The sequence below is a fragment of the Orbicella franksi genome, chromosome 9 (genome assembly GCF_964199315.1).
Source record: "Orbicella franksi chromosome 9, jaOrbFran1.1, whole genome shotgun sequence".
NCBI classification, from domain to species: Eukaryota; Metazoa; Cnidaria; class Anthozoa; order Scleractinia; family Merulinidae; genus Orbicella; species Orbicella franksi.
In genome coordinates, this window is record NC_138153.1 from 23,069,023 (window position 1) to 23,084,509 (window position 15,487).

At 43.6% G+C, this 15,487-nt stretch overlaps 2 protein-coding genes across 2 annotated transcripts; both read left to right on the forward strand.

Moving 5' to 3' along the window:
* Positions 1-3,350: 3,350 nt before the first annotated feature.
* On the forward strand, positions 3,351-6,987 carry LOC145497946 (uncharacterized protein F54H12.2-like). The gene has a single exon (XM_081477825.1). It carries the CDS (start codon positions 4,925-4,927, stop codon positions 6,326-6,328), a length of 1,404 nt encoding a protein of 467 aa, XP_081333951.1. The 5' UTR covers positions 3,351-4,924; the 3' UTR covers positions 6,329-6,987.
* Positions 6,988-7,019: 32 nt separating this feature from the next.
* LOC145497996 (uncharacterized) lies at positions 7,020-14,636 on the forward strand. The gene is made up of 2 exons (XM_081477869.1): positions 7,020-7,648; positions 14,573-14,636. Exons 1-2 carry the CDS (start codon positions 7,026-7,028, stop codon positions 14,634-14,636), a joined length of 687 nt encoding a protein of 228 aa, XP_081333995.1. The 5' UTR covers positions 7,020-7,025.
* The last annotated feature ends 851 nt before the right edge of the window (positions 14,637-15,487 follow it).

Below are 15,487 nucleotides of genomic sequence, written 5' to 3' on the forward strand. Positions count from 1 at the left end.
AAATATAGTCCTTTCCTTCAAAGCGTCACACAACTAGCAATCGCTCAACTCCATAGCCACGAAGACAGGAAAGAATGTTACGCTTAGAAAAGAAGACGTGTGCTGAACGTTGTCACAAGTAAAATGAATTCTCTCAAGACCGATTGACTTATAAACGGGTATTCACAAAACAATAAACAATGTCGCGTGGTTAACAACCAATGAGAGGATGGGGGATGGGGGGTACGCGATATCACGCGGTCAAGAATCAATGAGAAGACGGGGGATAGGGGTTATACCGCACAGTAATGTCATTAAATTGTTATAAGCAAAACAGAGTCTAAGTCTTTACAACGTTTATTGAATAATAACTCAAAAGAAAGAATTGATTATAATTTTAACTCTTAAAGTCTTGACAGGTTACAAAGTGTTTTGAACTAAACTCGTTTCCAGTTTCACAGATTCTTGGTCCCTGGCCCCAAAACGCACGATATTCTGCCGTAGTTTTCTTTGCTTTTGGTCATGAAGTCTTTGCCTGATGCGTTCTCGTTCCCGTTCTTCAAGAGTTTCATTTCTCATTATCTCTACATACTGACGTTCCCTCTCTTATCGTTCAGCATACTTTCTCTTTCTTATTTCTTCACTTTCTCGAATTTCGGCCTTCTTCCTCTCGAAGTGTCTTTGCTGGGGTATGAACAACCCTTGGGGTCGTGGATACCCTTCTTGGATTCTACCCCCTTCCATCCAAGCTTTGGCTTTGCCTCGGGGTTCTTGATCCACCCACTGGAAAAAGTCACACCAACGTTTGGGACATTTTAGGTATAATCTCCCTGGATTCTTCTCTGACTGGGACAAGGACATGATCAATGGACGATGGCAGTAACACTTCATGATGTGTACGGGTTTGGCCAGGTAGAACTTGTGGAGTTGACGTTTGACCGAGTCTAAGTAAGGCTCTACATTGTCTACACCGCAGCTGACAAAACAATTTTGTACGGGGCACTTGTAGTACTCCCAATGGCCGTACTGAGCGTTAGTCTCTTTCTTTAGTAAAGCATCATTTGGATGCACAGGGCAAGAGTACAGGATCTCCGTGTTCCCTCGGGTCGGTGGTGACGGATTCCTAAAGGGTTCTGTAGAGGTTTGAGGAGTACTAGGTGCTAGGGGTTGCCATTGCTGTGCGAGCCCGTCCAAAAAGACGTCAGGGTCAAAGATCTCTCCTTCCTCCAGGACTTGCCCTTCCACTATTTCCCCATTCTCTACAACCGGGGAAACTTCGTGAAATGTCTTTCCTTCGGGTTCCTGCTTGATCTTCTTGGTCTTTGCTTTCTTTTCTGCTTTCTCTTTCTTGACTACCCTCTTTCTCTTTTGGGTGGAAATCAGATAAGTAGCTGGTGAATATGGATTGTAAGAGCAATCTATCATGGCGTCTTCTTCTTTCTCTTGTTTTGGTAAACACACACTTCCTTCACTCAACATGTAGCGAGTAGGAGATTTGTGTTCCATGTTTGTGGTAAGCTCGACGGACATAAGTTGTTCTGGCACTACTCTCAACTTGTGAATGATGTCAAATGAGGGGGTGAACGGCTCATGCCAGTGAGACAAACCAATCAGCGAATGCCAAGTATCATGACGTGATTTCGAACATAACCAATCACATCACTTCATGACCATATAAGGAAAATGACATGATCCGACCTTTGACTTTTACATGATTCAGTACTTTTCCAACGCGTGATTTTCGGATCTGACCATTGACATCACTTCATGACCATATTAGGAAGGGTGGCGTGATCCGACCTTTGACTTTCACGTGATGAGGGTGTGCTATTTCACTCGATCAGGAGGTCACTCGGTGGAAGGATCGTTCCTTCTTCGGTGCCATGGACGCCGAGGATGAAGATCTTTGTGAGGACTGTAAACGGTCCATGTGTCTTACCTTTTACGATAACGAAGATCGAACGGCTGCTTTGAAGTGGAGACCTGGCCAAGGGAGCTGTGTGTGGCGTAACTGTAGATATTACAAACAAGATTGTTTGGATTCCGAAACTACGTAAAACTATCTATAAGTAAGTGTAACGTTTTAATAAAGCAATCATTTTGAATCATCATGCCTGACGGTCAATATTGGTCTAGTCGACTTTATTGGTCAAGTTTATGCGAAAGATGCGAGCGTATCGTTAACAAATATGGAAACGATATAGTCCTTCCTGTAGAACCCTCAGACAACCCCTTAAGAGAATTTGAAGTCGTTGATGTGAGTAAAAACGTATTTCGTTTCGTGGTCTTTATCTTGTGGTTGAAACATCAATCTCAGTCATTCGAGTGGTTTCTGACTATTCGTGAACGTTACCCAGACCTCTGGAGGCGATGTCTTTACAGACTGGCGGTGCTATGAAGAGTAAAAGGAAAAAGAAGAATCCCTATGCATCTCTGTTGACGACCTATCGAGATCCGACCGCACCAGGTAGTTTGGGGGGTGTGGCTCGTTTCGCACGAGCTCAAAAATTACCGTTCAGAAAAGTTCGAGAGACATTGGAGGGCGATTTGGGTTATACCTTGCACAAACCCCGAAGACGAAATTTTCCGACCCTCCCCGTGATGGTGTTTGGTATCGACGAACAATGGGTGGCAGATCTGATCGAAGTGATCAACATTGCCAAATCCAATCGTGGTTACAGGTATCTAATGACAGTAGTCGACGTGTTTTCCAAGTACGCCTAGGTGGAGCCCGTCAAGTCCAAGAGTGGTCAAGACGTGACGACTGCTTTCGAGAAGATTTTGAAACGAAGTCAAGGTCGCCAACCACAGAATCTTCAAACGGATGACGGCAAAGAATTTTACAACAAACACTTCCAAACCTTGATCAAACGGAAAAATATCCATCATTTCTCCGCCAGTGGAGACACCAAAGCCAGCGTCGTGGAACGATTCAATCGCACCTTGAAAGAAAGATTGTATCGATATTTCACCATCAAGAATACGTTGACGTTCTTACCCGTGTTGCAGGACTTGGTCTTGGGTTACAATCGATCGTGTCATCGCAGCATCAAGATGGCCACCGACAAAGTGACTGCAAGTAATCAAAAAGAAGTGTGGAACAACTTGTACGCCAAACGTTTGAACGCCAAGCGTCTCAAGCCAAAGTTTAAAGTCAATGATCGCGTGAGACTCAATAAGACGTTTAGAACCTTTAAGAAAGGCTACCTACCAGCCTGGACGGAAGAAGTGTTTATAGTATCCAGAGTCATCCCTGGAAGTGTGGTCACTTACAAAATCAAAGAGATGGATGATACACCTTTGGAAGGTACTTTTTTTATTCTCAAGACTTACAGAAAGTCACCGTATCGGACGACGATTTGTATCGAGTAGAAAAAGTGCTGAAACGAAAAGGGAATAAATTGCTTGTACGTTGGAAAAGTTGGTCAGATAAATACGACAGTTGGATTGACAAGAAGGACGTGAAAAAGCTTTGAGGATGAATGAGGAGTTTTACATCACCTTGCCTAGTCACAGCAACCGCGCAGAGTTTCCACAGAACCAAAGCAATAATTTCAAGATTCGATTACCCCACCCCATCAGGTTCCAAGGGTCGAGTTGGAAAGTGGGATTGATTAGCATCTCGTTACCAGATGTGAAAGTGCATCTCCCCAAGTTGGTCGAAGGCAACGAAATCCTGTTTACCATGGACTGGATCATGAAATACCCTTCTGGTGCGTTAAAGTTTGGTAGAGCTCACTATGACCCTAACGATCTCCGAACCGTGGTTGAGTACATTTATGGTGTTGGTTTCATGAAAAGTATGGTGACATTTTTCGAGCAGCGGCGCATCTTGAATTACTAAGGACCCCATCTCGGTAGCAGCTATACAGCATCCGATGGAAAGAGAATGTACGTGAAATTTCGTTGGGATGGAGACGATCTGTTGACGGATAACAAAGCGACACACGTACGCTCCAATGGCTCACCAGCATTGAAGATTAATAAGATGTTGGCTTTAAAGATGGGATGGTTGAAGGAGAGAAGCTCTGAAAATTATGACTTGGGACCCAATTTACGTCAACAGTTTTTTACAGACACGGTACCCAATTTAGAAACGATGACACACGATCTGAAAAACGACAGGGGTGAGCCTCTGTTTTGGTTGATAGCAGAAGACCTTTTTCATCGGAGCGTTACTTGCGATTGGCGCTTCACGAATCTCAACAAAGCCTTTCAAAACGTGGTGGGTTCGACATCACGTTCCTTATTCATTTATTCCGACGTGGGAGGAAGGTCAATGGTTGGAAATCAAGTCACGGATCTACTGCGAGAGGTCAATTATCGACGCACAGGGCATGAAAGTCACTATTTTGAACCGCTCCACGTTCAATATATTTCGTTGCGCAAGGCCCAGTTGGACATTATTGACACGCAAGTGTCGGAGACAACAGGTGAACTGACCGAATTTGGTGAAGGAAACACGATTCTCACCCTTCACTTCAAACGAGCATGAAAGGTGGAAGTTTAACGCGATTCAAACCTGACCCACAAGACGGAGGCGGGTTTGTTCAAGAATTGCTGAAGGCGAGTGTTATGGGAGGCCTGAAATGGTTAAAAAGCGGTCGCGGCGTTCAAGATCGCATTCGAAAGGCCAAAGAGGGTGCAAAATAGAGCGCTAAACAAGCCGTGAAACGTAAAGCTTACGAAGTCCTAGACAGAACCATCAAGTGAAAATTCAACGACATCTTCGGCGACTAATGAATCCCATCTACTCCAGAAGCTCGAGACTCGTCAAATCTAAAAAAGGGATGTCAACGTTACGTCGTGAAGGGTTCCCACAAACCTCGAAACGTCAACGAAAGGTACAAAAAGGCGGATGGATTAGCCCTGAGGTCAGTAAACCTGTTGGCTACGATTGGGATCACATCTTAGCGAGAAGACAAAGGAGAAGAAGAAGAAAAAAATGACGGATACCTTGATGGACGATGGATTGTTACATCCGGGTTCCAAATCAGTCCTGAATCCTCACCTGAACCTGTTCACCGTTCCACCCACTGATCTCAGCATGTCCAGTTATCGCATTGTACCCATTCAGACCTACACGACAGGCATCAACCCCGTGGAATTCCAAGTGGATCCTCAAGAAGATTACGTGGATCTCAGTCGAAGTTTCTTTGAGATTGAGTTGGCACTCAAACTGGCGAATGGTGATAACGTTGTGAAGGCCACGAGACTCTGGCCCACGAACAATTTGGCCCACACTTTGTTCAAACAGATCACTGTGAGACTCAATGGTACCTTGATCAGTCCTCAAACCGACACTTATCACTACAAAGCATACCTGGAAACATTGCTCAACTACAACAGAGATGATGGAGAAACCGTGCTGAAACCTCAAGGTTGGCACAATGCCCTGGAATTTCCAGCGCCATTGACTGTGAACAACACAAACACGGAAGGAGATGGGCATGAGGCTTTCCAAGCATTGTCCTCCAACCAACAAGCTTCAGTGCAACTCATGAAAGCAGAACAAGGCAATTACACGGATGGAAAACGACACGTGCTAAGGTTCACATCCCACATCGAGGTGTTCCACTTGAACAAATTGTTGGTACCTGGCGTGCAGATTGGAATCCAGATGTACTTCAATTCTCCCAATTTGTCTTTGAATGGTGTGAATGTCGCTGGCAGATTGTCGCACGAAGAGGTCAAAGTAAGAATGTACCTGTGTCAAGTAAGGCTCAACTCCAGCGTCTACCGAGAGTTGATGACGAAAATGAACGTCAACAGAAGCATAGTGGCTTACCCCACCGTCAAAAGTGAAATTAGGACCTTCAACATGCAAGGGAACCAGCAACGATACGAGTGCAACAGTTTATTTCAAGGCCGAATTCCTAACAGAGTCATCGTTGGACTCGGGCTTTCAGAAGCCTTCAATGGTACTGTGGCACATGACCCTTTCTGTTTTCAAAAGTTTGGCGTGAGTAACATCAGGCAACTGGTCAGAGGAGAAGAGTACCCTTTCGAGACCCTGGAGCTAGTGCGCAACGACGGTACCCAAGATCTGAGAGGTTACTATCGGTTCTTACAAGCCACAGGATGTTTGTGCAAACATCAAGGAAACATGGTCAGAAGAGAGGACTGGGGTCAAGGCAAGAATTGCACACTGTTTGTATTTGACAATGCAGCCAACGGATGTTTGGACAGTCCGGTGTTGAACCCCAAGCAGTCAGGAAAGTTACAGATCGTGCTGAACTTCGGTGTACCACCAGGTAACAACATCAAAGTCATCTTGTACGGAGAGTTTGAGAACCTCTTGGAAATAGACAAGAACAAAGCCGTGTTGTACGACATTTACCAACGCTAATGGAGAAAGTACCCCTAAATAACGTACAACTGGATCATTTGGCGACCGCGGATGCCATCTTGAAACCCTACTTTTACGGGACCGTGGCTTGCGATCGATTACCATGTCGACCGATCAAGAAAGAACCTCGTGGGTACATTGTGAACACGGATCCACACCATAGACCAGGTCGACACTGGCTGGCGCTTTGGACCTATAGTGGGAATGTGTGCGAGGTGATGGACAGCTACGCCCTACCTTTGGAGTCTTACGCGACAACAGAGCCTCTGCATAACTGGTTAAAAAGTCAATGGAAATATGTCATTTACAACGGACAGTCTCTGCAATCGATTTACAGTAAAAGTTGTGGTGATTACGCCTTGTTCTATTTAAAAGACAGAGCGAGGGGTCAAAGCATGAACGAGTTCTTGAGGCGTTTCTCGAAGCATGATTATGTAGACAATGATCACAAAGTAGGCCAGATGTTAAAGAAGTTGATCGAGAAAGAGTTAGAATGGGATAAAGTGTGCAAAGTAAAACATCACCAAGACACTTCTCGTTGCGGTGCGAGACATTTAGTGCAATGATTGTTGGTTTGACATTAAAATACGATTGAAAACATGTTTTGTGTGATGATCTTGTAGTACAATGGTTAGTATCCGCGACTGTCACTTGATTCCCCGCAGGGTCAATTTTTCCATGTGGTATCAAAAGCTGCATGCCCATGCCCCTTTGGTCATTTGGACTCATGGAACGACGCAAGGCTTTTCGATTTCACACCCCTTCTAGTCTGTTGGTGGTGGGTCCTTCAGGGTGTGGCAAGACGGTGTTCACAACCAAACTGTTACTGAACAACCTCGATTTGTTTCATACCCCACCCTCCCAAATACATTATTGCTATGGAGTGTGGCAAGACGGGTTTCAACCTATGAAAGAACAAGGAGTCAAGTTTCACGAAGGCGTTCCCGACACAGATCAATTGAAAACGTGGTTTCCTAAAGGCGGATTACTCGTGTTGGACGATCTAATGGCTGAGGGAGGAAACGATAAACGGGTGTTGGATCTGTTCACCAAACATTCTCACCATCAAAACGTGACAGTGCTCTACTTGTGCCAAGACATGTTTCCGCCAGGAAAATGTGCCAAGAGCATTTCCAGAAACGCCCACTACATCGTTGCCTTCAAGAATCCACGAGATCAATTAGGCATAAGAAATTTACTGTTACAGGCGTTTCCCACCCAATGGCAAGTTTTACAAGACACGTTTCAACGTTTGACAGAACGTCCGTTCGGATACATGGTCTGGGATTTACATCCTGGTAGTTTGGACGATCAAAGGATTCTCAGTGTCATGGAATGCTTAATTACATCCCATAGGAACAGCATGTTTAGAATCATATTTATTCCGTAACAATAGTTTTGGTGTAGGTGTCATGGAATGCTTAATTACATCCCATGGGAACGGCTTATTTGGAATCGTGTTTATTCCGTGGCACTCGATTATGTGATTTGTATTCTTTGATTGTGTAACCAGTTCTGTTCGGTGCTTTTGTGGTTGGTCCTTGACCAATAGTTTTCTTTTCCTTTCTTTGATTGTAACATATTTTAACATGTTTACATATTTAGGGTTTTTTGGGGTGATACGTGTTGAGAGGTTTTTCTGTGTGTAGAAGAAGCAGGTTGAAGTGTAGTTACGAGCGAGGCTAGAAAGTGGCAGGAACACGTCCGGAAGCACATTTTCATTACTGAGAAACCATCAGTAAACCATTCCTAAATTCACGACAAAGAGCCATTTGCCGGGGAACGTGAGTGCTAAATAGTTCTGTCGAAGCCATCGAAGGACAAGCGTAAAGTTCTGGTCGAAGCAATCGAAGGACAAGCGTAAAGTTCTGTCGAAGTCGGCCGTTGTAAACCGGACAGCTGGAGTAAATCGGAGAAGTCAAGTTGAAATATACCGGACTGAGTGAAGACGTAATAGGAAGAAGTAAGTTGAAAGGTGGGAGTTATAAACGGGAGTTTGAATTGGTTCGTTGTGTGTGTCATGTGTTGGTGGAACGTTGTCGGGGTCAAGTTCATGGACAAGGACTTCAAACGCAAGGTGAACTGAACTGAACTACGGAAACGCCTATTTTTTTTAAGGAATATTCTTGTAAATAGATTAAGTGTACTGAAGTATTTAGCTTGTTTATTATATTCTTGTAAATAAATTAAGGTTAATTATTTAGCTTAATGTATTATTGTTAGTTACCCTATTTAAAGTATAATGTTATTTTATTGTAATTGTTGTAATAAATGCTTGTAGACTTAGGTAGTTGTTGCGTGTTTTCTCGGGTTCGTTTACGCTTAGTTTTTTTTTTTGTTAGAGAGAGCCCACCTTTGTGGCGCGGTTTCGTCACAGATTTTTGGTGTCAGAAGTGGGATCGCTCTTTAACAGTTCGCATAAACAGCTCAATAGGAGACACGCAAACAAATAGTAGGGATTTACTATGGCTGCTAGAGCCATCGACTATGATTCTTGGTCCTTACAAGATCTTAGAGATGAGGCTACCAAACGAAGTATTTATTTTTCATCAAAGGATGGAGTTAAGACCTTAGCGAGCAAACTTAGAACATTCGATCGGATAGGCCAAAGTTTCGATGCTCAGGAAAGGGAAAACCTTGCAGAGGGGACTTTGGAAACTAGTCTCAATTTTGAGCAGAGATTACAGTTACAAGAGCGTGAGCTGCAGATGCTAGAACTGCGGAGAAAAATTAGTCAGGAACAAAGGGAAATTAGGGAGTTGGAAAGGGAGGTGGAGAGAGAAAGGCGTCAGGCAGAAAGGGAGATAGAGAGGGAGAGAAGAGAGTTTGAAACTCAAAAAGCCCAAGAAGAAGAAAAGCGTTTGGTACGAGAGGAGGAGAGGCTCAGAAATCTCAGAGCTGAAAAGGAAGATTTTGCTGTAAGAGAGTTTGAAAGGCGACAGGTGAGTAACAGTGAGGTTAAAAAGCCCAAGTTTATAAAAATCAGGGAAATGAGGGAGAGCGAAGATATAGATGATTATTTCCGAATTTTTGAAATGACTGCAAGGGCGCAATCCCTACCCGAGGGGGAATGTGTTGGTAATTTAGTACCTAAGCTCACTGAAAAGGCTAAATCAATTTATTTAGAAATTCCAGACCCTGCATGCCAGGATTACCATGAGAGTAAGGCAAGTATTATTAAAGCTTACCAGTTAACCGCTGATCACTATAGATATAGGTTTCGAACCTCAGAGAAAAAGCCCGACGAGGACTTCGTTCAGTGGGGAAATAGGACCCGAAGATATCTCAGCCGTTGGATGGCCGTTGCCGAGGCTACTAGTGATGCAGACAAGATAATTGAACAAGTATTGATGGAGCGACTTCTTGATGCGGTAAGTCCTGAACTTAGAGCTTGGTTAAAGGAGCAAAAGCGAAAAACTGCTGAAGAACTTGGTAATCTTGCTAATTTGCATGTTCAGTCTAGGAAAGGGCCACTTGTTGAGGGAAAGTATGTGTCAACTGGTAGGAATGAGAAATCTGGGAAAAAGAAGCCAGATGGTAAGGCGGATGATTCATTGTCTGAAAGAAAAGAAGATCAACACTTAGAAAAAAAACCCAAATCGCCTTCCCCTCGAGCCCGCAGAACCACAAAGCCTGAAATTAGATGTTACAAATGTGGTAAACCGGGTCACATGTCGTTCAATTGTGGTAGGGGCCGTGTGAAGCCTTCACAGGGATACCTCCTGTGTATGACACCCCTAACGTCAGAACAATGTGAGTTCCCCCCTTGCAATGTTAGTGGTAAAATAAAAGGCAAGATTGCAGAAATGGTCATTGATTCTGGTTGTACTAGGACCCTAGTCCACAAAAGATATGTAAGTAATACAGCCCTCATTGGTGACAAAATCACAGTCTTAACAGCTGCGGGAGAACGTCTTACAGTCCCCCTTGCAAACGTTGAATTCGACAGCAAAGAAGATAAACATGTAGAATTAGTGGGAGTTTTGGACAGGCTACCTGTAGATTGCTTACTTGGCAGGTCGTCTTTTGGACGAACACTTTCGAGACAAAGTGTTTTGGACCAGTGGGAGAGAAATGCTTTAGCTGATGATACTGGTGGAGATGACGCTTTCGTGATGACTAGGAGACAGAAAGCATTAGAAGAGGCCCAGTTGAAAGCAGACGAGTTAATTGACAGAGAAAATTCACTTGCCGTCAAGAGTTTATCAAAGAAAGAAACAAAGCCTGAAGGTCCATAGGAAGGAGATTTACAAATGTTATTTGAGGGCATGTTACAGGAAGAGACAAGTAAGAAGAATCCTGAGAGTGATGCTTTGGTAACAGAACCTGGTAAAGATAAACTTCCAGTAAACATTCTAGATAGGGACAGAAACCAGCTGATAGCGGATCAGAAGTCAGACGTAACTCTTGAGAAAATACGCAGGGAATCGTCTAAAATAGCACCACAAGAATCGGATGGTTACTTTTTCACTAACGACCTCTTGATGCACCGTAAATACCTCCCAGAAGAACGCAATGAACAAGGTATGTTGATCGGATTGTAGTACCAGAATCCTATAGGAACGAAATCCTGCGTGTTGGTCACACAATCCCCTTATCAGGTCATATGGGTGCCAAGAAGACATTAGAACGTATAGCTGCACATTTTTTCTGGCCTGGTCTAAGCTTTGATGTTCGCAAATATTGCGCAACCTGCCCGCAATGTCAGATGGTAGCCAGGAAACTGAAGTCAAAAAGGGCACCTTTGAGGCCTGTGGATGTTGTTACTGAGCCCTTTAAGAAGATCGCCATTGACATCGTAGGCGAGTTACCTAGAACAACAACGGGTTACAGGTACATTTTAACAATCGTAGACTATGCTACACGGTACCCAGAGGCCATACCCTTGCGATCAACAAGCTCTAAAGCGGTCGCTGATGCATTGATTCAATACTTCTCTAGGGTGGGCATTCCTGATGAGATAGTGTCTGACCAGGGTTCCAATTTCATGAGTAAGCTCATGGCCCAGCTGTATGACCAATTAGGCATCACCAAGATTAAGACTTCAGTATACCACCCTGAGGCAAATGGGCTAGTGGAGCGATTCAATGGCACTCTGAAGAGTATGTTGAAGAAGTTTGTTCGAGAGCGGGCTCAGACCTGGGACAAATATCTCCCATACTTGCTTTTTGCTTGCAGAGAAGTTCCTTGTGAGTCCACTGGTTACTCGCCCTTTGAATTACTCTATGGACGTACGGTGAGAGGACCCCTCGCCGTTATCAAGGAGACTTGGTCGGAAGAATCGTCTTCAGGAGACAATCTAATAACTCATGTCCTTGAGATCCGAAGAAGACTTGCAACAATGCAGCAAGTTGTTCAAGAGAACCTGAAGCAAGCTCAAGGTAGACAGAAACGGTTGTATGATATCCATAGTTCAAAACGGCGCTTAGAAGTTGGAGACAAAGCCTTAGTTTTGCTACCCACCCCTGGGAGTAAATTAGAAATGAGATGGCAAGGACCCATCACAGTCACTAGAGCACTAGAGGACGGATTGAATTATGAGCTCGACACGGGCAAGATGTACAAACAGCATCGCACTTATCACATTAATTTCCTTAGCAAATGGCAAAGCAGAGATGAAATGGCTGCTTTAGTAATGGCGGAGTCCCCAGAGATGCCATTGCCACACGAAAACAATGTTTCCCCATGTGGTCATGATGAGACTTGGAAAGATGTGGTGATCTCTGATGATTTGACGGAAGGTCAAAGACGGCAGGTAAGAAACTTCCTACATGAGTATTCTGATGTGTTTTCAGGAAAACCAAATTTAACCAATGTAGCGACGCATACTATCGACACGGGTGATTCTCCACCCATCAGGTGCTCCCCTTACAAGATTCCTCAAAAACTTGAGGGGGAGGTTAACAAAGAGATTGAGAAGATGCTGGAAATGAGCATAATACGTCCTTCTACTAGTCCTTGGGCGGCCCCTGTTGTCATTGTTCCCAAGCCAGATGGTACAATAAGGCTGTGCGTTGACTACAGAAAATTCAATTGTGTCACAAAGATGGATGCTTATCCAGTTCCATCCATGGAACGTATGATTGAAAAGATCGCCTGTGCTAAGTATATTAGTACAATTGATCTCACTAAAGGCTACTGGCAGATTCCCTTGGAGACCTCTGCCATTGAAAAGTCCGCATTTATTACTACTAAAGGGCTGTATGAGTTTTTAGTTATGCCATTTGGTATGAAAACAGCTCCAGCATCCTTTCAGAGGATGATGTCTGACAAGGTCTTACAGGGATTAGATTTTGCAGATGCCTACATTGATGATGTCGAAATTGACACGTCAACATCTTTTCCGCAACACCTTCTTGAACTTCAAAAGGTCTTACAACGTCTGCGAGAGTGCAAACTGAATGCTAGACCTTCTAAGTGTAAGATTGCGATGTCGACGGTGGATTTTGTCGGTCACAGAGTTGGAGGTGATAGAATTCAGCCCGCACAGCTTTGGTTCAAGCTATTAAAGAATATCCCAGACCAGAAACTAAGAAGAAGGTAAGATCTTTTCTTGGGTTGGTTGGGTATTATAGAAAGTTTATTCCAAATTTTTCGGAACGGGCTGCGGTTCTTACCGACCTCACTAAGGGTAAAAATCCCTCTAAGGTTGAATGGAGTACTAATCATGAATTAGCTTTTCAGGATTTGAAAGCTGCAATGCAGACTCCCCCTGTTTTGAGGCCATCACACTGGGATGACGATTTCATTTTGCAAGTAGATGCGTCAAATAGAGGTCTTGGTGCCATCTTAAGTCAGGAAGATCAGGATGGGGAAGAACACCCCATAGCGTATGCTAGTAGAAAGTTACAGCCTAGAGAGGAAAAGTTGTCTACCACAGAAAAAGAATGTTTAGGAATTGTTTGGGCTGTAGAGCTATTTCGCTATTATTTATTTGGTCGCACTTTTAGGCTGCAAACAGACCACAATCCTCTTGTGTGGTTGAATCAGGTCCGGTACAAGAGTAGGAAATTACTAAGGTGGAGCATTACCTTACAAGAGTATGACATTAAAGTAGAACATAAGAGTGGCAAACAAAACTGTAACGTAGATGCCCTTAGCAGGGCGTAAATACTTTATGCTACTGTAATTTCACCTTTAAGTACTATTTTTGTGTTTTCACTTTCCCCAAAAATAGCTATTTAAGGGGGAGGTGTCATGTAATGCTTAATTACATCCCATAGGAACAGCATGTTTAGAATCATATTTATTCCGTAACAATAGTTTTGGTGTAGGTGTCATGGAATGCTTAATTACATCCCATGGGAACGGCTTATTTGGAATCGTGTTTATTCCGTGGCACTCGATTATGTGATTTGTATTCTTTGATTGTGTAACCAGTTCTGTTCGGTGCTTTTGTGGTTGGTCCTTGACCAATAGTTTTCTTTTCCTTTCTTTGATTGTAACATATTTTAACATGTTTACATATTTAGGGTTTTTTGGGGTGATACGTGTTGAGAGGTTTTTCTGTGTGTAGAAGAAGCAGGTTGAAGTGTAGTTACGAGCGAGGCTAGAAAGTGGCAGGAACACGTCCGGAAGCACATTTTCATTACTGAGAAACCATCAGTAAACCATTCCTAAATTCACGACAAAGAGCCATTTGCCGGGGAACGTGAGTGCTAAATAGTTCTGTCGAAGCCATCGAAGGACAAGCGTAAAGTTCTGGTCGAAGCAATCGAAGGACAAGCGTAAAGTTCTGTCGAAGTCGGCCGTTGTAAACCGGACAGCTGGAGTAAATCGGAGAAGTCAAGTTGAAATATACCGGACTGAGTGAAGACGTAATCGGAAGAAGTAAGTTGAAAGGTGGGAGTTATAAACGGGAGTTTGAATTGGTTCGTTGTGTGTGTCATGTGTTGGTGGAACGTTGTTGGGGTCAAGTTCATGGACAAGGACTTCAAACGCAAGGTGAACTGAACTGAACTACGGAAACGCCTATTTTTTTTAAGGAATATTCTTGTAAATAGATTAAGTGTACTGAAGTATTTAGCTTGTTTATTATATTCTTGTAAATAAATTAAGGTTAATTATTTAGCTTAATGTATTATTGTTAGTTACCCTATTTAAAGTATAATGTTATTTTATTGTAATTGTTGTAATAAATGCTTGTAGACTTAGGTAGTTGTTGCGTGTTTTCTCGGGTTCATTTACGCTTAGTTTTTTTTTTTTTGTTAGAGAGAGCCCACCTTTGTGGCGCGGTTTCGTCACACTCAGCCACCTTTTAAAGGACGAAGGATGTATGCGATGTCACAAATTCATCGAGACATCGTGATGAGTTCTTCCCAAGATTCAATCACTACCGTATCTCTAATGAACGGATCCAAGAAAAGCGCCCAGTTGGTAAACAAAGATTTGCTGTACCGATTGGATGGGTTGTTTTCCTTTTACCACCGTCAGTGGTGGTGTCATCGCCAATTGTTTTACCACTTTAAGTGGTGCCACGATTGTTTGAACGCTTTGGCATTGATCATCGTGGCAGCAGGTATCGTCGTAGGATCCGTCTTGGAAAATAGTCTCCTGATTGCCTGTTTAACTGCTGCTGGAACTGTGATCAAGGGGTTGAACGACTTCAAAAAGTTTTCGTTCAAAATCGACATGTGTCGCTTTGCCTACACCACTTACGACAAAGCTTTGATCGAATTGAGAACGTACGTGCGAGGACTTCCGATGGAGGAGTTTGACGGATTCTTGATCAAGATGCAAACCTTGGATGACACAATCACTGATTTCACTTCTCCTGTGTCTGACAAGTGCGTGCAAGAATACGAACAACGATTTCGCTACGACCACGTCGATAAAAGCGGGAGCACTTACGTGTGAGTGGTAGTATGTGTCATGAAGAGCAAACGAACAGTTCGTAGAAAACCAAGGAGACGAAGGAAGGCACAAAAAGGGGGATTGTTACCATTGGCAGCTCTCATTCCAGCTTTAGTAGCAGCAGGCAAGGCGGCGGCTCTAGGAGGAATCTCTAGTGCAGCGGGTTACGGCGTGAAAAAGGGTTTGGAAGCTGCTTCGCGTAAACGTCGACGATGAAAAATAAACCGAAGACCAAGAAAAGAAGTAAACAGCGAGGTGGAGCACTGACACGACGTAAACATCGATTGGTAGACAAGATCGCCGAAG

Coding starts and splice junctions, on each gene's coding strand:
- LOC145497996 (XM_081477869.1), top strand. CDS start 7,026: ATGCCCATGCCCCTTTGGTCATTTGGACTCATGGAACGACGCAAGGCT. Junction 7,649..14,572: donor AGTTTGGACGATCAAAGGAT/TCTCAGTGTCAT, acceptor CGGTTTCGTCAC/ACTCAGCCACCTTTTAAAGG.
- LOC145497946 (XM_081477825.1), top strand. CDS start 4,925: ATGACGGATACCTTGATGGACGATGGATTGTTACATCCGGGTTCCAAA.